Below are 23405 nucleotides of genomic sequence, written 5' to 3'. Positions count from 1 at the left end.
GTCTCTCATGCAACCTTCTGATCTGTTCCAATCTGGACCAGCTGTCCTCCCTGGATCATCACTCTCTTGTGACAGATCTCCTATTTCCTAGATCCCATGTCTTCCTCGTTCTTGGTTTATTCCTTTGCTATGCTTAAGAACATCCTCCAACAGTTTCCTGAGAAATGGTGTGAAGAACCTACTTTTCTTTTTTTAAAAAAAGTCTCTATTCTTACTCTCACACTTGACTGTATATAGAATCCTAAGATGAAAATCCTTTTTTTTAAACTCCCATAGTTGTTGACTCAGAAAATAATTTTAAAGGCACACTGCTCTGATCTTCTAGTGTTACTGTTGAAAAGTTTGAAGCCATTCTGATTTCTAATGCTTTGATAAGCATTTGAAACCTGTTTCTCTCTCTCGAGCTTATAGGATTCTTCTGGTCTCAGTGTTTGACATGGAAATTTACAAGATATATCTTGGTATGAATTTATTTTCACTCATGTACTGGGTAGGCCCATTGACTCGGGAAAATCGATTCTCCAGTTCAGGGAAATTTTCTTGAATGATTTCATTAATGATTTCATCCTCTCAGTTTTCATCTATTTTCTTTTTATAACTCCTATTTGAATACTGAACCTCCTAGAAAAATTCCCTAATTTTTTCTACCCTTTTCCATCTTTTTACTCTATTTTTTGGAAGATTTCCTCAACTATCTATCTTTCAGAAGTGGAAAACATACACTTTCTACATTTTTCATTTTTGCTACCATAATTTTGTTTGCATATGCTATTTTTTAAACAGTATTCTGGTCTTCATTCATGTTTACAGTATATGCTTTTCTTTTGAAGTTTATTTCTCCTTGCCTAGCCTCTGTATCTCCAAGTTGCTTCTGTTTTTGGGGGTTTATTTTTTAGGGTTTCCTCAGTTGTTGTTGTTTTTGTTTTTGACACAGAGTCTCACTCTGTCGCTGTAGTGCAGTGGCGCGATTTCGGCTCACTGCAACCTCCGCCTCCCGGGTTCAAGTGATTCTCCTGCCTCAGCCTTCCAAGTAGCTGGGATTACAGGCATACGCCACCATGCCGTATTTTTAGTAGAGATGGGGTTTTCTCATGTTGGCCAGGCTGGTCTCAAACTCCAGACCTCAGGAGATCCACCCGCCTTGGCCTCCCAAATTGCTGGGATTACAGGCATGAGCCATCGTGCCAGCCTCTCAGTTGTTTTCTGTGGCTGCCTGCTTATATTTAAGAGGAAGAGATTAAAAAGCTGAATGGAAGCTCTGAGTACACAGATGAAGCTTGTCAATTGTAAGCTTCACTGTAGGGTGATCTAGCTAAGTCATTTAGTTTGGGAAACTCTAGGTCTTTCCTCGCAGGCCAGTCAGATTCCCCAGAGAAAACCCTTTTTTTTTTTTTTTTTTTTTTTTTTTTTTTGCCTGTAGGAAAAAAGGCCTGGCAGCCAGTGTTCTAACAGCCAAGTGGAGAATGATGGCTGGGAACCTCAACATCCAGTATGATAAATCCTAATTACATTCCCTATAACTCCACCCTCAATTGTACCTAGAAGACTTAATCCAGAGACTCTGTTTTAACCTCTTCAGAAATAAATCTTCAGTCTTTTACTAGAGTGACTAGACATTTCTAGCTGCCCAGCATGGGAGATCTCATAGCCTTTTTTTTTTTTTTTTTTTTTTTGATACGCAGTCTCACTCTGTTGCCCAGGCTGGAGTGCAGAGGGGTGATCTCAGCTCATTGCAAGCTCTGCCTCCCGGGTTCACGCCATTCTCCTGCCTCAGCCTCCTGAGTAGCTGGGACTCTAGGCGTGCGTCACCACGCCCGGCTAATTTTTTGTAATTTTAGTAAAGACAGGGTTTCACTGTGTTAGCCAGGATGGTCTTGATCTCCTGACCTTGTGATTCACCCGCCTCGGCCTCCCAAAGTGCTAGGATTACAGGCGTGAGTCACCGCACCCGGCCCTCACAGCTTCTTATATAGACATGAACCAATCCTTACTTTCACCCCATCCATCTTTACCCCTAGAATGCCTGGTGCCACCGATAACAAATCTTTGGGGGATTCTGAGGTATGAACTGGGTTGGTTCTCAAGATGTCCTCAGTATTGGCTTATGTCTCAGTTTTCTCATCTATCTGTTTTCCAGTTTCAAGAATTTTATCATTGTCTCCTCTCTCATATTCTCCATCTCTGTAATTTTTTTCACCTTAAAAAATCCCTTTATGTAATTTTTGTGGAGTGTCAGTACAGAATGGAAGTAGCCATGTGTATGCTTAATCTGTCATCTTTACTGAGAAGCCTCACAAAGCTTTTTAAGGTAAACATTCAATTTTGTTGAAGACACAGTGAAGTAGGTACAGTGCCAGTAAGGGAATCAATACATTCTACTCTCTGGAAAACAAATTTGTTAATGTATATCAAGAACCCTTCAACCCAATGATTCCTCTGCCAGGAGTCTAAATTAATTTGGGGAGAATTAATATCTTAACAATATTAAATCTTCCCATTCATAAACATATCTCCCCATTTATTTGGACCATGCATCAAGCTTGCACCTCCATCATATTTTCTTCTCAAATCTACCTCTACTTAGAGGCAACATCAGCATTTCTTTCTTACCTGTATTATTGCATTGGCCTCAATTACTAACTGCCAGAACTATCTTCCAAAAAATGCAAATCTGACCATGTAATGCCTCAGCTGAGAGTCCCTCACTGGAATCCCCATGCCCACATGATTAAGTCACAGTTCTGACAGGTAAACTCTTACTCTTCTTTCAGGGAACACTGCTCCTGCAAAACCTTTCCTGATAACCCCCGCTTCCTAAATGACCTCGTTTGTTGCTCTTTTTTAGCGCCTTTAATGCTTTATTCCATTTATTTACTCCTCTGTCCAGCACTCAGCTATGCATACACAAATGCAGGCACTGGCTTATTTGCCTTCAGAGTGTTGACCAGAGAGGCCTTGCACAAAGAATGAGCTCTAGCAACATTTACTGAATGATCTAGTACCAGGCTTAATTTTATTTGCTATTAATTAATTAGAAGGGGTCTTACTATGCCAGCCTTAATTTTATAGACATGAAAACTAAGTCTCAGGTAAGCCTCAGGTAGCAGAGCCAGGAGTAGAACTTGATGCTCATAACTCTGTCTCACCCTGCACCCTGATTCTGGCAATGTCACTTTACTATTTCCTATGTGGTTATTTAGAAAAGTTCTCCTCACATTCTGCAGCTGTTAAAAATGACAACTGCAAATAGCCAAAAAGTAAAAACAACTTAAAAGGTTCATCAACTGGTGAATATTACTGGGTCATCAAAGGAATGAAGTTCTGACACATGCTGCAATGTGGATGAACCCCAAAAACATGCTAAGTGAGAGAAGAAACAAATGACCACATATTATTCCATTTTTATGAACTGTCCAGAAAAGACAAATCTATACACAGAAAACAGATGAATGGTTGACTGGGACTAGGGGCTGGAAAGGGGAGTGACTGTAAATGGGTATAAGGGATCTTTTTGGGGTGGTAGAAATGTTCTACGACTGGATTGTAGAAATGGTAGCTCAACTCCATAAACTTACTGGATTGTGTACTTAAAATGGGTGAATTTTACGGTATGTAGCAAATCATACTGCAATAAAACTTTTAAAAATGGTTATAATTCATATAGTAACAAAGCGAAAATCATTCTAGATCAGTGCTGTCCAAGAGAAATATGCTCGGTACATAGGTACTTTTAAATTCTTTTGCTGGGCGCGGTGTCTCACGCTTATAATCTCAGCAGTTCGGGAGACCAAGGCAGGCGGATCACTTGAAATCAGGAGTTCAAGATCAGCCTGGCCAACATGGTACAACCCTGTCTCTACTAAAAATACAAAAATTAGCCAGATGTGGTGGCGCACGCCTGTAATCTCAGCTACTCAGGAGGCTGAGGCGGGAGAATCGCTTGAACTCAGGAGATGGAGGTTGCAGTGAGCCCGAGAGCACACCACTGCACTCCAACCCAGGCAACAGAGTGAGATTCCTTCACACACACACACACACACACACACACACACACACACAAACTGGCGCAGTAGCTCACGCCTGTAATCCCAGCACTTTGGGAGGTCGAGGCGGGAGGATCAACTGAGGTCAGGAGTTCAAGACCAGCCTGGCCAACATGGTGAAACCCCATCTCTACTAAAAATACACAAAAATTAGCCAGGCATAGTGGCTCATGCCTGTAGTTCCAGCTACTTGGGAGACTGAGACAGGAGAATCGCTTGAACCTGGGAGGCGGAGGTTGCAGTCAGCCGAGATCATGTCACTTGCACTCCAGCCTGGGTGACAAGAGTAAGACTCCTTCTCCAAAAAAAAAGAAGAAAAAATTTTTTTAGTAGCCACATTAAAAAGGTAAAAAGAAACAGGTAAAATTAAGTTAAATATATTTTATTTAACTTAATATATCCACAATATTATTATTTCTAGGTATAATTGGTACACAAAAGTATTAAGTGAGATACTTGGCATTCTTTGTTTCGTACTAAGTCTTGAAAGCTAACATGCATTTTATACTTTTGGCACATTTCAGTGAGGACTAGCCACATCTCAAGTGCTCAGTAGCCACGTGTAGCTAGCGGCTACCAAATTGGACAGTGCAGTTCTACAACAATAAACTTACTAAATTGATTATAAAAACCATACACTGATTATTGCTATGTCGAATTTTACATAAAAAATAACAGATGGAAACATAACAATGTTTAGATGTTTAGGGTGGAGAGAATAGGGGCAAACTTTCTGTTTTCCATTTTCTGGGAAGAGGGCATGTTTATTTTATAATGAAAATAGGCCGGGCACGGTGGCTCACGCCTGTAATCCCAGCACTTTGGGGAGGCCAAGGTGGGTGGATCACCTGAGGTCAGGAGTTCGAGACCATCCTGGCCAACATGGTGAAACCCCGTCTCTACTAAAAATACAAAAATTAGCTGGGCATGGTAGCAGGCACCTGTAATCCCAGCTACTCAGGAGGCTGAGGCAGGGTAATGAGGAGGTTGCAGTGAGCTGAGATCGTGAGCCGTGATCGTGCCACTGCACTCCAGCCTAAAGCCTGGGTGACAGAGTGAGACTCTGTCTCAAAAAAAAAAAAAGAAAATAATACTTACATTACATATCTATAAAAAGAAATGGCCTTCTCCCACCAAAGGGGAAGGCAGGGCGGTGGGGGCAGGGAGCTAAAGATACCTCTGGGGGAGCTCCAGCTGGCTAAACTGCAGCCTGCCAGCATGAGAACATAAACATCACAGATGCTTCGATTAAGGGGATACTGCCAAGTCCAAAGGGCCTGGAGATGCTGGGAACTACCTATAGGAAGGGCAGGGCAGACAGAGGGCTGGGTGGCAAAGTAGTAGCTGGCCAGAGAAGACGGTGAGCCACGAGCAGCAGAAATGTTGTGGAGGTGTAAGCAAAAAGCACATATTTCAGTCTGTGATAAAGTTTTTTAAAAAGAGATAAGGATTAAACAGCTCCATGATCTTCTGCATATACACACACACACACACACACACACACACACACACACACACACACATATACATATATGCCTCTTAGCTACCCAAATCCTTCAGAGAATCCTTTTTTTTTTGAGATGGAGTCTTGCACCTGTTGCCCAGGCTGGAATGCAATGGCATGATCTCGGCTCACTGTAACCTCCGCCCCCTGGGTTCAAGCGATTCTCCTGCCTCAGCCTCTCCAGTAGCTAGGACTACAGGCATGCGCCACCACGTCCGGCGAATTTTGTATTTTTATTAGAGACAGGGTTTCGCCATGTTGGCCAGGCTGGTCTCGAACTCCCGACCTCAGGTGATCCGGCCGCCTCAGCCTCCCAAAGTGCTGGGATTACAGGCATAAGCCATTGTGCCCGGGTTTTTTTTTTTTTTTTTTTTTTTTTTTTTTTAAAAGACAGAGTCTCACTATGTTGCCCAGGCTGGAGTGCAGTGGCGCAATCTCAGCTCACTACAACCTCTGCCTCCCAGGTTAAAGCGATTCTCCTGCCTCTGGCTCCTGAGTAGCTAGGATTACAGGCATGCACCACCATACCCGGCTAACTTTTGTATTTTTAGTAGAGACTGGGGTTTCACCATGTTGGCCAGGCTGGTTGCAAACTCCTGACCTCAAGTGATCTGCCTGCCTTGGCCTCCCAAAGTGCTCAGATTACAGGTGTGAGCCACTGCACCCGGCCAAGAGAATCCCCTTTTACAGTTTTCCATGGCATTATAGACAAGGACTGATGCTGTGCTATGGGTCAGGAAGACAGAAGTCTGAGGAAAGTCAGACCCCATGTCTATTTATGAAGCAGAACTCAAGCCCTTGATCATCGAGTCCGGTAATCCTTAAATGGGGTGAGGTAGAGAGAGAAAAGGATAACTCCCTGAGTGGAGGAAGACTGCCTAAACTGTTATAGGACACCTCCTTCTGTCCAATTCCCTAGATATCCCAAGTCCTTGGTTAAATATCACTAAATTTTATAATAAAAAAATATTACTCATGGGACATATAGTATACCAAAACAAGGTGAAGGTAAGAAGAAACGCAGGTGAGAACCACTGACTTAGTCCAAAGCCCTACTGTACAGATATCTAGGAATATTTGAAGGAGACATTAATTCAATATTTATTGACTACCTCATGCATTAGAGTAAGTGGTAATGTGTCCAAGGCCAAAGAGCGTGGAAGGGAGTAGGGAAGAGTAGCAGCCCCAGATAACACTTAAAGCAGAGATACAGGATCTACTAATTCCTGTTCTTACAGGACTAGTGATCAGGCTGTTTTAAGATCCACACCAGAAAACTGGCTGATGCTAATCAATGCTAGAAATTCCCAGGAGTATAAAGTCTCTCACAGGTAAGCTACGTTGTATACCCAGCAAAATGTCTTAAAGGGTAAGAGAGAAGTACACAGAGGATAGCCCAGAACTCTGGGTTCAACTTTTGACCTGTTAAATAAAAAGACCTACCCATTGCTCTGAGAAGGGTAAGAGTATACAAAGTATGGCAGAGGTTGCTAGTTGTACCCTGATATTCATTCTTGTCTTCTGCCATAATAACATGACCTCCAGTTTATAAGCGGTACTTGACCATCCAAAATAAGAATTACATTTCCCAGTTTTCCCTGCAGCTAGATGTGGTCATATGACCAAGTTTTTACTAACAGAAGATGAATGGAAATGATGTGTGCCCTTGAAAGATTTGTCTAGCCCTGCCCTTTCCCATTTCCCTCTTCCACTGGCTGGAATGTAGATGTGATAATAAGCCGCCCCTTAGGTGTTACCCTCTATCACATGGCCCAGAGGGTATACTATCATATGGTACATCTAATCACTATTATTTTGGGTCTCTACTAGAGTAGTCAAACCTGTAGCCCAATTAAGAACAGCAACGAAGAAAGGACAGGGGCAGAATCTAGATGACAACCACCACCACCACCATCACAAAGGACATCACTAAATCATTCCTGCTGCTTGTCCCTGTTGCCTGGGTACTCACTGGCACGCCATGGGACATGAGGGTGTTGGGATTCATGAGGGTGACAAGTTGGTGCAGGAGGTCAGGCTGGCTATCAAATAGTTCAGGTGTCAGCTTCTTCATCACCTCTTCCAAATGTTCTGCTGCAAGTGAGGGCACCCCATACCAGGTCTTCGGCTCACCCCTGCACAAGTGGAAAAGGGACACACACAGTAAATCACACCTTGGTCATGCAGGGAGCCCACACTGACTTGATTCCCTGGCTCCCCAGGGCCCCACTCACCAGTGGAGGTAGTTAATGGAGTAACTCCAGTGATCCTCAATATGCCAGCAAAAGGCTGAGAAGACCATGCCCACGTAGAGCCAGGGCACCTTCATGCCAGAGATATCTGCATTGATGTGGCACAGTACAGACTGTTCCAACACCGGCATCACATTTAGGTTCCAACCACTGGTAGCATACTCCTGCCAGGTCAGGTATTTGTAAAAAGGGCATGAGGGTTATGCTAAGGAACTGAGAACTTAAGTCATTTTCTTTAGCCTAGGGAACTTTAATTTTGAGGTCAGAGACTTTTTTGAAACATCTTAAGAAACATATAGGTTTTCTCCCTACCTCTCCACCAAAAAGCATACATACAAAATTTCAATTCTATTCACTTCAATTTCTGCAAAGTTTACAGATATATCCATCTACCAAAATACCTGCAAGTTAAAAAAAGTCCTGCTCTGGATCAAAATGTACCCTTTCTTGGAAGCACAACTAAGCCCTCATTTTCTCCTGTGCATACAAACCCCACTCCCTGAACACTTCTTAAGGATGAGCCAGGATCTCATATACCTTCTCATTTAATTTTTATAACAAATTTGCAAGGTAGATATTATCCCCATTTTAGAGATAAGGAAATGGGCTCACAGAGGTGAAAGAACCCATCTCATGTTTGTACATGCCAGGTACCAGACTGTTTTCTTTCATCTCATCTGAATCTCACGGCTACATAAGATTGGCATAATTATCCTCATCTTACAGAGATATTGAGTTTTTCAGATATTAAATGATTTGCCTAAGTTCACACAGCTGACATGTAACCATGATCATCCACTCACCTCCTCTTCAGGGGTTAGGTGCCGTTTACTGTCACTGACAGGGAAACCGCTGCCAAATTCTTTGGAATGGATGTCAGCTCCATACTCAACAGTCACATCTTCCTCAATGCTATTTACCAGCCTCCAGAACTCCTTCTCCACAAGTTCTGTGGGCACCATCTAGGGGAAGAAAGGTAGCAGCTGACCATGGCCCATCACACCCTGGACCCATTGACCCAGGTGAGCTGAGACCATCTGGCACCAACACCTATGATCCTAGCCCAACACTACCTCAGCCCTCCATCACCTACATGCACGGGCATGTTGAAGTAGTCAGCTTTAAAGGAGTCGGCCATCTCGCCAAAGCTCTGCAGAGTGTATTCCCGGGTAGCCTGCTCAAAGCCAAAGGCTTCTGGGGGCCGCTTACACTCCTAAAACCCAAAGGAGAACATGTCACCAAAACAGAGGCAAAGAGGTGAAGAATCCTCACAAGCGGAACTGGAATATAAGGGGTAGGGAGGGAGAAGAGCCCTAGGTCTGCACTCAAGGCCCCTGAGGCAGGCCTTACTTTATAGCTGTACCTTTTGCTCTTACCACTTCGGCTTAGTCTTTTCATTCCCCATCATGCTTTTTTTGCTCAGTTCCTCCCTACTGAAATGTCCTTTTCCACTTTCTTTCATTGGTTCTTCAAAACTCAATTCCAGTCTCACAACTTCCAGGGAGTCATCTCATGCTCTTTTCTTCCTTTAGGACTTTATCTAAATGGCTCTGACTTTAATATGCCATCCGGTGTTCTTCTGCCACCATTTTTCCTCTCTCACTAAAATGTGATTCTATTTTTTTTTTTTGAGACAGAGTCTTGCTCTGTCACCCAGACTGGAGTGCAGTGGCACAATCTCAGCTCACTGCAACCTCTGCCTCCCAGGTTCAAGCGATTCTCCTGCCTCAGTCTCCTGAGTAGCTGGGATTACAGGTGCCCACCACCAAGCCTGGCTAATTTTGTATTTTCAGTAGAGATGCGGTTTCACCATGTTGGCCAGGCTGGTCTCAAACTCCTGACCCTGTGATCCGCCCGCCTTGGCCTCCCAAGTGCTGGAATTACAAGCATGAGCCACCATGTCCGGCCTCTAAAATGTGATTCTATGCAGGATGCTTAGGGAAGTTTTTTTATGCCCAGACTAGAATTATACAGCTGGGAAAATGGCAATGAATATCCTAGCACCTTGAAAGATGGAAAATGGGGTTGGGCATGGTGGCTCATGCCTGTAATCCCAGCACTTTGGGAGGCTGAGGCGGGAAGATCACCTGAGGTCAGGAGTTCGAGACCAGCCTGGCCACCACAGTGAAACTCTGTCTCTACTAAAAATACAAAAACTAGCCAGGCGTGGTGGCAGGCACCTGTAATCCCAGCTACTCAGGAGGCTGAGGCAGGAGAATCACTTGAACCTGGGAGGCAGAGGTTGCAGTGAGCACAGATGGTATCACTGCACTCCAGCCTGGGTGACAGAGCAAGATTCTGTCGCAAGAAAAAAAAAAAAAAAAGGAAAAAGAAAGATGGAAAATGAAGACACTGGCTTTTACAGTATAAACCCTCCACTACTTCTGTTCTTGAGACTGTCTCAGAAGACAGGATGTGGGTCTACCTCATTTTGTACATATGTTATTTTAGATGAGAACGATATGTACCCCAAAATCAGACACACACCATGCTTATGTTTGAAAAATAAATGTCAGTCTGATCCACTGACTTATAACCACTTAGAGTCAAGTAGAGTCGACAGTCTTGATACTGTTGGCATCCAAACTCCTCCCCAACTAGAATCTCCACCACTACCAAGGCCAATATGCACTGCCCTGATTTTTCCTCATCTGTGTATGTCTGTGTGTGTGTATGTATGCATGTGCACACCTGGTCTCTACAACCACAGTTGAGTCCCTAAGATAAGGCGAATGTCTGCTCTCCAGAAATCCAGAGGGAAATGTAGAAGATAAGCACCAAGAATTTGGGTGAAGGTAGGAAGTTCATGAAATGTACCTGCCCAACTTCCTGGCCGCTTGGCCCTTACTGCTGCTTCAGCTGCTCTCCTTACTGCCCCTATACCCACAGTTGGCATGCTCTCCTGCTATACCTCTGTTCCTGCTAGTCCTCCACCTCCCAGTCCCGAACAGCCACCCACCTCTCTAGTTAAAGCCTGTATCACTGCCTCAGTCTAAATATAACAAGAGGAAAACAACTAAATAAATATTATACCCATGATATACCATCCAAAAAAAATTCCAGACCTTGATTAAACTTAATAATATAGAGAAATGGTTATAAAGTAACAAATGAAAATATATAACATGATCTCAAGCTTGTATAGTTACATATAAGTAACAGCAAAAAGATGAGAAAAAAATATACCAAACTATTAACAATGGCTATCACTGGGTAGTGGGAAGGCAAGTAATTTGTCTATTTTCCAAAACGTCTTTTCTTCTTTTTTTCAGACAGGGTCTCATTCTGTTGCCCAGGCTGGGGTGCAGTGGCATGGTTTCGGCACACTGCAACCTCTGCCTCCTGGGCTCAAGCGATCCTCCCACCTCAGCCTCCCAAGTAGCTGGGACAACAGGCGTGCGCCACCATGCCTGGCTAATTTTTGTATCTTTTTTGGTAGAGACGGGGTTTCGCCATGTTGCCCAGGCTGGTCTCAAACTTCTGGGCTCAAACGATCCGCCCACCTTGGCCTCCCAAAGTGCTACGATTATAGGCGTGAGCCACCATGCCCAGCCTCAAACTTTCTAAAAAAGAAAAAAAAAGAACAAAAACTCAGAATTTGAAAGAACATTTTTTTCTTAATATTCCTATCCTTTGGCTGGGCACGGTGGCTCTTGACTGTAATCCCAGCACTCTGGGAGGCCGAGGCGGGTAGATCACAAGGTCAGGAGATCGAGACCATTCTGGCTAACAAGGTGAAACCCTGTCTCTACTAAAAATACAAAAAATTAGCCAGGCGTGGTGGTGGGCGCCTGTAATCCCAGCTACTCGGGAGGCTGAGGCGGGAGAAAGGCGTGAACCCGGGAAGCGGAACTTGCAGTGAGCTGAGATCACACCACTGCACTCCAGCCTGGGCGACAGAGCGAGACTCCGTCTCAAAAAAAAAAAAAAAAAAATTCCTATCCTTCAAGTCTCATTTCTGACATTTTCCCTGATTATTACCCTTAGCCATTTTCCTCTCCTCTGAACTTGTTTATCTCAGAGCTCCTAACACACAATTTAGCCTCTGTTTATATGTCACCACATACAGTCTAATTATGATGCTTACCTCTCCAGGTGGTCTGGCAGCTCTTAGAGGACAAAAGCAAAGGCCGAATCTCCTGCTCCTTTCTCCCAAAGCTCTGCCCAGCCTAATCCCACCACAGAGACCCAAAACCTAAGACTATGGCTGAGCTAAGAAGCTGCCCTCAATAAGGCCAGATGAAGGAAGGCAAGAAAGCCCTATGACGCAGATGTGGAGTGGGGAGGCCTTACCGCCATGACACACTTTGGGCACCGCCAGACACCCTTGGGGATCTCAGGCAGAGGAGGCAGCAGGCAGAAGATGTGGTAGTTGTCATCACAGCCATCACACAGCAGGAGCTTGTCATCCTCATCCCCTCGAGAACACATCCGGCAGACATATGACTCAATCTGTCAGGGGAGAAGAGCAAAAGTTCTCCATTGGAAATCCACTGTGTTTGCTGGCTGAATGATTTACAGTCCTGTACAAGCTAGTCATGCTAGGTCTGGAGCTCAACTGCATGTATGTACCACCTCCCCAAATAAGCAGGTAGAGCTGCGAGACCAGTCTTTCATCATCCAGTCTTGAATCCTCCCATTTTTATTCATTCAATAAACACTTACTAAACCCATGTTCAGAACTACGTTGGACTCTAGCACAAAAACAAGACATGGTATCCTTCCAAGTATATACAGTACTCTAGAGACATGTGTTCATAAAAATTAAAAATTGCCAATAGCGGTCCATAAAGGGCACTGTGGAGCCTAGAGAAGGAAGCACTCAAAGCAGCTGGAGATAAGGGGGGATAGCCTTAAGAAAGGACTTCATTGAAAAGGTGACACTTGAAACTGGCTGAAACCTGAAGGCAAAACAAAACTTGGCAACAGGGCAGAGCACAGGGGGAATCTCTTCCAGGCTGAAGAAACAACATGTGCAAAGGATAGGGATGAAAAAGCATAGTGCATCTTATGGGGAAAAATGAACATACCTACAAGGAGTTCAGTGTGGCTATAGCAGAGGAGTGAGGTGGGCAGTGCTGGGGGATGAGGCTAGAGGTCAGCAGGGACTGGATCATGCATGGCAATGAGGAGCTTAGCCTTTATCCTGAAGCAATGGTGAGGCTCCTTCTCTGGACCCTTCCAGCACTTCATGTTGACAGCACTTGATCACCCTTTCTTGCTCTTTGTTCCATGTGAGTTGGCTTTGTTTCCCCAATTAAGGAAGCTAACTGAGGGCAGGGCCCATGGAGGCCCGCTTTTGTGGTTAATGCGACCTGGTCCAGTGCCATGCAGGGGAATGCTTATTGAAGGGACGAGAAGCAGAGCATTAAGAAGTCAGGGCTGGGTCCTTACAAACTGGGCATTGCTGTGGTTCCTCCGCAGCCTCATGGTCATCTTGGTGCAGGGTTCTGGGCTGTGACTCAGCTCCTCCTTGCTCTCCAGGAAGGTCTTAGGCGAAGTTGACTCCACCTTCACATCCCCACCTAACTCCTCCTTCACCACTACTGTGGGGGGACACTCGGGCCCCTCCTTATCTGGGAGAGAGAAAAATGGCTGTAAACAGAGGTCTAGGACACTTAGGGCCCTGACTTTTCTCCTCAGGTGAGGCCACCCCAGCCTGTTAGGACTTACCTTTCTTCCGCAGAGTCTTGTCCTTGGCCATGAGGCCCAGGCCCATCATCTTGGGGCCTGCCCCATAGATCTGTAGCTTTTTCAGCTCTGGATTCTTTTCAATGTCTTCCTCTGTGGGTTCCGGCTGGAAGGAAAGAAGGAAATGAATCAAGACTGCTATCTGGGGCAGACTGTCCCATCCTAAAAGAACAATAACTCAGACTACATATCACCTGATATGCTGGGGGCTGAGGCACAGATGGGCTAAGCCAAGAACTCAGTGTTGCTTTTTGGAGACTGAGGGTAGGTGAGCTGCCTCCTCGGCCCTCTCTCGGAAAGGAATAAAAGACAGGATATCTCAGTTTTCCCAACTGTAAAATGAGAATATTACCTCCTCCCTTATAGTTATGAGGGGGGTTAGGGATAATATATATGAAAAAGCTAGCAGTGTTTGGCATTACCAACAAATGGCAGTGACTAATAGGATCTGCTAAATTACATGCTTCATTGAGCCCAGGGAGTGTCCATCTTGTTCTCTGTTGTATTCCCAGTGCCAAGAAGAATGCCTCGCACATAAGCTTCTGCTTGAAGACATAGCCATAAGGAGCTGGGAACAGTGGTACACACCTGTGGTCCTAGCTACTCAAGAGGCTGAGGCGAGAGGATCACTCAAGCCTAGGAGTTCAAGATTATAGTGCACTATGATCAAGCCTGTGAATAGCCACTGTACTCCAGTCTGGGCAACATAGCAAGACCCTATGTCTCAAAACAAAACAAAAGACACAGGTATAAGGAGAAAGAAGAGTTCTACTTCTATGAGCAGAGTAAGTCCGGAAAGGAACAAAACAGGCAAGAAGAGCAGACATACAAAAGAGGCTGCACAAACAGATCAAGACCCAGCTCAGCAGCTCAGCTGAGAGGGCAGAAAAAAGCAAAAGTGAAGCCAGAGAGAGGCACACACTAACGCTCAGAAGAACTCAGAGAACAAAAGAAGGGATAGTGGAACAGGGAACACAGCCTTAGCCAAAGGGAAGGAAAGGACTCCCTCCACCTCAAAGCTCTAAGTTCGAAGAAGGGGAGTACTCACATCAGGCTGCAGTCTCTTGGCCCGCCGGCCATAGCTGTTGAACTTGGAAGGCTGCACAGACTGTCGTAGGGGGATGCTGTGGGGTTTGTATTCCTTGTCCTTCTCCTCATTATCAAATGGACGTGTGTTACACTGCTGGGGACAGGTGAGGGGTAAGGGTCAGGACATGGGACTACAGCCCGCAAAAGCAAGAACTTCCCTCTACCCTCACCCAGTGGCATCCAAAGTTGTGGTCCACTCACCTGATCCACACCAGTAGCCCCTGTTCCACTGGTCTTTAGCACTGACACAAGCACACACTTTGGGAATTCTCAGTGCCTTTGCTTGTATCACTCCTCCCTTCCAGTCACTTCCTCCACCAACCAACCATCTCCCCAACTAAATCAGACGTCATCTCTTCCCACACCTTCTTGCCCAAGCTCTCCCTTATCTGATTTCTCTATCAGTTAAAACTTTGTCACATAACAAATAAGCTAGCCGTACAGATAACTCCAGGACATCTGACCCTGAGCAGTGCAGAAAGAGAACAAGCATCACTAGGAAAGAGCAGAGTCCAACTCCCAGATCTTCAGTCCGCTAAACCAGTTTCATTAAGAGCAAGTGTGGAAATCTGTGCTGAAGGGTAAAGCCGTGCCCTGCCCCACTTTGACATCCTTACCACAAGGTTGGCTCCAGATTGGTACATTTCATAGGGATAAACAATGCGTTCGTAGTGGGAGCGTAGCAAGGAGCCAATATTTTTGCCTGGTGGGTAGTTGAGGCGCTGGGCTACCCGAGCCCACCGACGGTCCTTGCAGATAGCTTCATAACCACCTTCCTCCACCACAATCTGAAAAAACAAGCAGGAAAAGACATGGATATGCCATGTGTATTTCTGTGAGGGAGTAGGCCTGTAGAAAGGGCAAAAGGGCAATGAGGGCAACTCTAGTCCCTCACTTCACAGGAGGCTATCCCCTTATCCCAATGTCAAATTGCAGCAAGATTCCAAGATGTTCTCATGACGGCTTGTGTGCTACCAAGCTGTGCCCCTTCCATTGCAGCCTAAAGCTCTAATATTCAAACTAAGGGGGCCCCCACAGTACCAAGGATATTGGGGTGAGGTGGGGGGTGCTTGACAAAAACCTGTTCTTACTTTGCTGAGACTGTAGAGGTCCAAGATCCGCCGTTCTACATTGGGAATCTTTAAGGAGGAGCCCTGGATTTCCCAGAATTTGGCAATCTGGTCCAAGTAGTTCAGTTTCACTCTCGTCTGGGCCTGAAGAAAAAATGGCTCAAAGAGGCTGGCCACCCCCTCCCACTGACCACTATCTTTGGGTCCAATCATAGGGGAGAACAGAGGAATACAGCAGTCCACACTTTCACTACCCAGGGCTTCTCCCAATGAACCGGATCCCAGACTCTAGGCAGTGCTTAGCCCCACCTCGTTCTCACTTCTTGTTTTTTTTTTTTGAGACGGTCTTGCTCTGTCGCCCAAGCTGGAATGGAGTGGTGCAATCACGGCTGACTGTAGACTTGACCTCCTGGGCTCAAGTGATTCTCCTGCCTCAGCCTCCTGAGTAGCTGGAACTACAGGCGCACGCCACCACGACCAGCTAATTTTTGTACTTTTTGTAGCAATGAGGTTTCACCATGTTGCCCAGGCTCGTCTCAAACTCCTAGGCTCAAGCAATCCATCCACTTTGGCCTCCCAAAGAGCTGGGATCACAGGCGCAAGCCACTGCACCCAGCCACTTCTCTCTCATTTGTCACCTTCTAGTCAATCAGAGAAGCCCAAGTCCCAATAGAGAGGGTCACAACTGCCAAAAGCTTTAGATATGTCCTCTGTCAATCTCCCTGACAGGGTCATGTGAGTATTATCATTTCCTCTACAGATGAGGAAACAGAGGCTCAGAAGAGTTAGGTCACACAGCAAGCATCAAGATATTTTGGTGCCACATAACTTGAGCTTTGGCTCTCCCTCTGCTACTTATTTGTTATATTGTCTTGAGCAAATCAGTTTCACTGTGGACTCCTTTTTTCTTTTATTAATAATTATAAACGGAAAATAACTGCACAGTCCACTTACCCCAGAGGGGTAGACTTAATGAGGGGAACAGTGAAGATCCTCTGCAAATTTCAGAATTATATCTAAGCTCTAGGCATGTTTCAGAGAAAGAAAGCTCCAAAAAGGCACAGGCACCTCCTTATGTACCACCAAACTTGTTCCATGGTGGCTGAAGGGTGAAAGTGCATGCTATAATTATAGACAGAATGGCCTAGAACTAAGAGATGGTATATCAGAGTAGCACTAGCACCTGGCCAACCCAGGACCCAATGTGGGCCAAAGAGACTAGGAACAAGATATGTATCATGCTTCCCTGAAATCTCAGTAACCAAGAAGGACTCCCATAGGCCCCAAGTCTATAACCTCCTCACTCCAGTCAGAGGGCCTGGTTCTTGGAAGAACTAGATAGTCACTACCATTCACTACCTTGCCCTGATCCCATTAGGGGGAACAAAGACAGCTCTTTCCATTTCATAGCTGAGAAAAACTAAGGTCTATTTGTGCGAAGAAACAACCTACAGTTCCTCAGCTGTGAGAACCCTCAAAGGGCAAGGAAGTGCTCCCTCGACCTCAGCCCCTTAGCTTTCTGAAGTTGGCCTCATCCCTGCTCCTTCTCATTAGCCAGCACTCCCTCTATAGAAAACCTGCCCTTGTGTCATGCTAGGCAACATCTTGCCCAAGCTGTACCCCTATAAACCTGACAAGATATATTTTTCTTTTCTGAGATGGGGTCTTGCTATGTTGCCCAAACTGGTCTTGAACTCCTGGACTCAAACAATCCTCCCACCTTAGCTTCCCAAACTGTTAATAGTGCCGAGGCTGAGGAACTCTGGTCTAGAACACAAGTGAACTTTTAGGGTGTAAGTATTCAGCTGGGCCTGGGCCTAATCCCCACCCCTTGGACATCTAGTAAGATTTGTGGGTACATAATAATGGGGGAGGCAGTGGCGGCATATGCCTAACCTAGAGCTGCCATGGAAAACTCCAGGATCTTACGTGGAAATGGCTTCAGTGAGCCTAATCTCACTACCCCAGGGCATTCTCAAGCAGGGAAAACCCCACCTGTCCATGAAAAGGGCCTGGACTTCCTGTACAGAACAAAAGGGAGAAGGAAAATCCTACCTGCCTGACCCCTGGCCAAGTCTCTAACCATTCCAGCCTCCACAGAGCCCAGTTCTTGTGTTGTTCTGCCCATCTACCTAAACTCCCACCTTACCAAGCACCCATGGAAGGAAAGTAGAAAGCACAGGGCTGTGGATGAATTGGACATATAAAGCCACATTCAGCTGGCCAAGGAAGAAGGGGTATCAGCCAGTTCCATATTTCCTTTTTGTTGACTCAGCTAGGGTAGGCTAGTTCACAGGGGAGCTTCAGAAGTAACAAACCTTTGTGAGAAAGAGATATATGTCCCTAGTCTTTGGGCTATCAAATCACAAATGCTAAATGCCCCTGGCTCTTGGTTATATTTAGAGTTCTAAAGCTTCTTCCATGCCCTGGGCACACTAAAGTAATGCAATTTCACAGAAGAGAGAATAAAGGCCTAGCTAGGTAAAGTACCTCAGTCAGAGAAACTATAAGGGAAGTGGGATTAGAACTCAGGTATCCATTCTCCCAACCCCACCACCAGCTCCTAGTCTTCTCACCTCTAGCTCATTCAGCCTCTGGATTCGGGGGGTAAACCTGAAGTTGTCCACTTCCACAGCAAAGGGTGGCTGCCAGTCCTGAGAGCATAGAGAGGGAAAAGGGACTTGAGTTATCTTAGCATAGTGTAAGACCGAACTCACCAAAAGCAGCTCGGAATCTCACTGGCACCTTCCCAGACCTCTAGCCACTCCAGACCCTTTAACCTGCAAACATCCTACCCAACCACCCACCCCTACCTCCCCCCAGAACTCACAAGAGTCTAGCAGCCCTCAAGTCCACACCCAAGGCCCCATGCACATGCCCTAGGAAACTTCTCCTGAGTCCCACCCAACAGTACAGTGCCAGGATTTCAAGAAATTAAGAGATGGAGCCTCTGTTTTGTTGACCCTAAACCTTCTCTACACCCACATTAACTCCTTATCCCCTAAGCACGTGCTGTAGGACACACAGGCCTGGGAGTACTGGAAAGCACACAGGATCTACAGTCAGAAGACATGGGTTCACATTCTAGATCTGCTACTTACTAGCTATGACATTTTAGCTTTCTGAACTTGTTTTCTCATCTGTGAGGTGGGAATATGAACTCTAGCCCTGGCTTCCACACAAGACCAATAAGGAAAATTAAAACTAGTTTTCAAATGAAAATGTTATTCAAAGGAGTCATCGTTATGACCTGACGTGTAAGGCTGACCACACCTCACAATACACATGCAGGGTAGCTTAGCTCCGATTCTGGCAGGACGTAAAGGTTTGGCCCTTTAATGTTTGTTCTCTCAGTTTAAGGGCCTGAGATAGACACTGCAGGGAAGAGCAAGGAACAGGGAGCAAGTACGTGTATCACTCACCCAGTCTGGAAGGCTTCCTGTGGATCCTCTCTCATACACCTGCCTGGTACAGGAAGAGGCAGGGGAGGGAGCTCCAGGGGGTGGGGGTAAGAGCTGGGATGCCTGACCGTGGTGGCAAAGAATGGGAGGATTTGGGGAGGGAAGTCAGGTAAGGATCACGAAAGTGGGAGAAACTCTGCCCTGCCAATTTGGAGCTTGCTGTGTCCTGCCCAAAGGTCAGCTGTGAAGAGCCCACTCTCCAACACCCCTTTCCAACCTCCTACGCAGTCCTCTCCTTCCCAGAGCCCTGGTTCCTGCTGGGTTGGCAAAATGAACCTAAAGTAACCTAAACCAATGCTCGAGGAAAGTGAGGCTCAGAGAAAAAAAGTGAAATTTCCAAAATTACATGCTGAGTTAGTGGTGGAGCCAAGAACCCACGTCTTCTGACCTCTGATCCAAGGCCTTTGCACTACACCGGACACCAGTGTTCATACATATATGCATACACATAGGTGGGGGGGGAGACAGTAAAAGAGAAGAAAATCTGCTGACCTCTTCTGCACACACACTTTTAGAAAATGGGCTAGAGGACTCATACTTGCATGCATACACAAACCACACTCCCCTTCCCCTACCAGCCAAAGCAGGTGGCAAATATCTGGGGCTCAGTAAGCAGGGACCAAAAAGAAAAAAAAAAAAAAAAAAAGCAGGCCAAAATGGTATGGCTCAAATTCAGACAAGCTCCCCGTGCCCGCTTGCCTCTCATCAGGATAGGGCAGTCCCCTCAGCACAGGTAACCCAGCTAAAAAGGTGCTGAAACCCCAAACTCCGGGCACTCTTCTTTCCTGCTGAATCAAATTCTAGACAAACAGTGCAACATCAAGCACCTGACAGGAAATGGCAGCCCTGGAATGCTACAGCAGGAGCCATGGATGCAACAGATACCTGGGAAGGCCCTGCAAACCGCCTGCCTTCATTTCCAGACTACTGTATGCCAAATGCTCAGTATGTTGGTATTACTGGGATATGGTGATAAAAAAGGTTGGCTACCTGATTAAGAAAGTAAGATCCCTCCAAACTCCCCTGGGTCTACTCAGGGTACCCACAACTCTCCTCCCACCCATCTTTCCCAGGCATAGCAGTCACCTGCCCAGCAATTCAGGCCCGAAACCATCCTTCCTCCAGCAAACCTCCAATTCCCAGGCACCCACCCATATACAGGTTCCCACCCTGGGCCCAAGCATCACTTGAGCAAGTACTTCAAACTTCAACCAGAAGGCGGCCAGCTGCCTAAAGGTGTCCTACCAGCAGCCATAGAGAAGGAAAACACCAAACCAAACCAGAGAGCCAGGTATCCTGGATTAGAGGGAAGCACACTGTTGACCAGTGAAAAGAAGCAAAATAAAGGATGGCCTCCTGCTGGCCATGCACACCTGGGACATGTCATTCTTCCCCTTCCTGATCCCCCAAAGCAGGATAACAACACCGGCACAAGGCCAGCCTGCCTAAGTCAGTCCAAGATAGAAAAAAAAGGAATTCCGGCCTCAACTACCCCCATGTCAGCTACGCCTCTTTTTCCCACAGGTTTGCCCAACTACCTCAGGGAGTGCCTCCTTGAGGCCGCCCAGGACTCCTGCCTCTCCCTTCCACTAGCCTTCCTGACCCTCTACCCACTGCCACTCCCTCACCATGGACAAGGATACCTCAGAAATCTATGGCCAGACTCCAAGAAGGAAGAAATTAGCTTACCCAACACCTCCTAGAAGGTCTATCTGAAACCATCCTAGATCTGTGGCTGAGCACCAGAAAGCACCAAGTTGGATAAGAAGGCCTGTGGTGCCCTCCTCAGGTAGGAATGAAGCTTCCTATTCCATTTCAGCCAGGAGACACCCACTCAAAAACACCCTTCTCCAGCAAAGCTCAATTTCTGCGCTTGGAATCCCAAGTGATCACTGAACATTATCATCATTTTTCCACCATACCAGCAAGGCAGCAGCTTGCCCTAGCCCTTGAGGGACTTCTAGCCTGAAGCCAGGCCTAGGAGGAAAGCCATGGCCTTTGTTGCTGACCCCTGTGAATCATGTTCCAAAGGGGACAGAATTCCATGGCTCCATTCTGTTCTGAGGGCCCAAGAGTGCCCTATCCTCTGGGATCTCCTACATCCTGGACCAGAACAGAGTAGAAATCTTCTGAGAAGGACTCACACCCCACCACCAAGCTGACTGGTCCAAACATCTCCATAGGAAGTCAAGTCTGCGGGATGATGTGCAGAAAAGGCCTTGACATTGCCTTCGATGAGGAAAATAAGAGGACAATTCCCTGAACCCACCTCAAGGGAGACAGAGCAATCCCTGTAAGACTGATTTCCTGACTGGTCCAGCAGGCCAGGATATTATCATAGATGAATTGGCCTGGCAGGGTATGAGTAAATATGAGTCAACCTACATAGGAATAAACCAATGACCACATCAAACACCCTCACAGTCACAATAATTACCACTTATCTAGTGCCTACTACATACAGACGCTACCTAGTTTAATTCAGTCCTCTAAATAACCATTCCTGGGACCCATTTCACAGGCTCGGAGAGATTACGTCTACTTTCCCAAGGTCACACAGCTGCTAAGCTTCAAAGTGGAGTTTTGAACTCAAGTCTATCTCCCTTCAGGGCTGCGATCTTTCTACTAATACTATACCATGCTGTCTGCCTTAAGGGAAGTGATGACAACAGATTGGAGAAACGCCTTATTTTTACAGCCTCGACCTAGGTGGCCCGGGCTAACTAAGAGATGTGCGGGGTGCCTCTCTGTGAACTCCCTCCGGCCCACTAGGAATCCCGGTCTTAAACCAAGAGTGATTCTGAAGAGCCGGAGTGGGGGTAGATCTCTGACTCCAGGTCACCTGTGGGCCTCACACAACGAGAGGACCCCTGGCCCAACACCCTTTTTCCGATCCGCGCCGCATCCACAACGGTCCCAGCCACCCACTCTCCCCACCTCGAGCTGCCCTCCGCCCCAGACTTCGCCGCTGGCTATCCTACTGCTTCATTCCCCGTCTCGCCGCCGGCGAAAACCGGCCCCGGGGCTTACCGCAGGTGGGCGGATCTTGCAAATGCCCGATTTCTCTGCGATGGGCCTGATTTTCGCGATGTAGCCAAGAGGGTCTCGGAACTCGGCCCAGCTAGGCTCGAACACTGGGCACTCCGGCGGCGGTAGGAAATCGTCGGACCCCGGCTCCATGGTGGGCCCTAGGTCTGGGCCAGGGATCAGGAGGGCTTGGACCGCCCTTAAGGACTCATGGCGCCGCCGCTGTTTGAAGCCGAGGCAATGCTCGGAGGCTAGGCCCTAAGCGGGACAGCCGCCGCCCGCCGAGGGCCTAGGGGGGCGTGTGGCCGTCGTGCTCTGAGAGTCTCAAGCTGACGCTACTGCTACCGCCTCTTCGTCTTGCTCCGTTTCTTCCAAACTGTGTCGTTGCCTCCCCACTACCGCAGCCTTCGCCACCACAGTTACCTCCCAAACACCGCGGCCTTCATCGCCGCCGCCGCCGCCATCTTGGTTTGTCAGCGTCTCCCCTCCCCACACCACAACAAACCGGATCCTTCCGCGCGGTGTCCTTCCGAGCCTCGTATACCTTGCGTCACACCAAGCCCTAGGAAATCTTCATGTAGTGGAGACCGAGCTAAATAGGCTGCTATGGGTTCTATTGGGAAGGGGTTACTCAAAAGTACCACCCCCGATTGAGAGAAAATAGTTCATTGCAACGGCGGAGGAACAAGATTGTAATTAGTTTGCCGGATCCTCTTTCCGGATGGACCGGCGGTGCACGTTTAAAGGCCAGTGATGCGCATGCGCATTATGGAGACCGGAAGAGGAGCTGGTGTCCGTGGGTGGTGGAGCCAAACCGGCACTCCCTCGCAGACCTCAACCGGGTCGCTATCCTGGCACCAGCGTTCTGTGTCCCTTCTCCCTGGTCTTACCAGTGTGGGCTGCGGAAGGCGGCTTTGGGAGCCTGATTGCAAAGGACCCCTTCTGCTGGCCCGCGGGGTGGGGAGAGATGTACTAGGCTCCAGCTCTAGACACTGACACCTCTGGGGCTTTGAAATAAGGAAGGCAGGAAGCTGCTTACTCCCCGGGGATTATGGATTTTTAGAATCCTGAGTCCCAAGTAAAGGAGGAAATCTTTATTTCATCCAAGGTTACAGGTGGAGCGATGGGGTTTCGATTCTTACCCCCCAAAAGTCACTGGGAGTCAGCATTTTAATGAATGCTTTCAACTCTTCTGTATTCACTTCTACCGTGTACACATTGTTGCATACACTCCGACAAAATAAGCTTGTTTAACTATTGGATATTTA

The 23405-nt window shown here is 46.8% G+C and overlaps 1 protein-coding gene across 15 annotated transcripts in view; it reads right to left on the bottom strand.

Moving 5' to 3' along the window:
* KDM5C (lysine demethylase 5C) overlaps positions 1-22784 on the bottom strand; it is a 50417-nt gene extending 27633 nt beyond the window's left edge. For 5 of the 15 annotated variants that reach the window (XR_005239201.2, XR_005239200.2, XR_012091997.1 and 2 more), the window contains exons 1-12: positions 22141-22782; positions 18226-18303; positions 15671-15793; positions 15197-15367; positions 14539-14673; positions 13473-13596; positions 13194-13375; positions 12093-12251; positions 8893-9012; positions 8603-8761; positions 7782-7963; positions 7520-7682 (exon numbers count right to left, since the gene is read on the bottom strand). Coding sequence is in view for 10 of the 15 variants with exons in the window: in XM_073013664.1 (XP_072869765.1) it covers positions 7520-7682; positions 7782-7963; positions 8603-8761; positions 8893-9012; positions 12093-12251; positions 13194-13375; positions 13473-13596; positions 14539-14673; positions 15197-15367; positions 15671-15793; positions 18226-18303; positions 22141-22290 (1746 nt within the window). In the remaining 5 variants the exon portion in view is untranslated. Of the gene's footprint in view, positions 1-7519; positions 7683-7781; positions 7964-8602; positions 8762-8892; positions 9013-12092; positions 12252-13193; positions 13376-13472; positions 13597-13684; positions 14502-14538; positions 14674-15196; positions 15368-15670; positions 15794-18225; positions 18304-22140 lie in introns of those variants that run through there. The other 10 variants (XM_007991763.3, XM_007991759.3, XM_007991761.3 and 7 more) reach the window with 5 other exon arrangements.
* Positions 22785-23405: the final 621 nt, after the last annotated feature.

The sequence above is a fragment of the Chlorocebus sabaeus genome, chromosome X (assembly GCF_047675955.1).
Source record: "Chlorocebus sabaeus isolate Y175 chromosome X, mChlSab1.0.hap1, whole genome shotgun sequence".
In the NCBI taxonomy this organism is placed as follows: Eukaryota; Metazoa; Chordata; class Mammalia; order Primates; family Cercopithecidae; genus Chlorocebus; species Chlorocebus sabaeus.
Note: the sequence above shows the minus strand (reverse complement) of the source record. Positions and strands in the feature narration are given on the sequence as shown.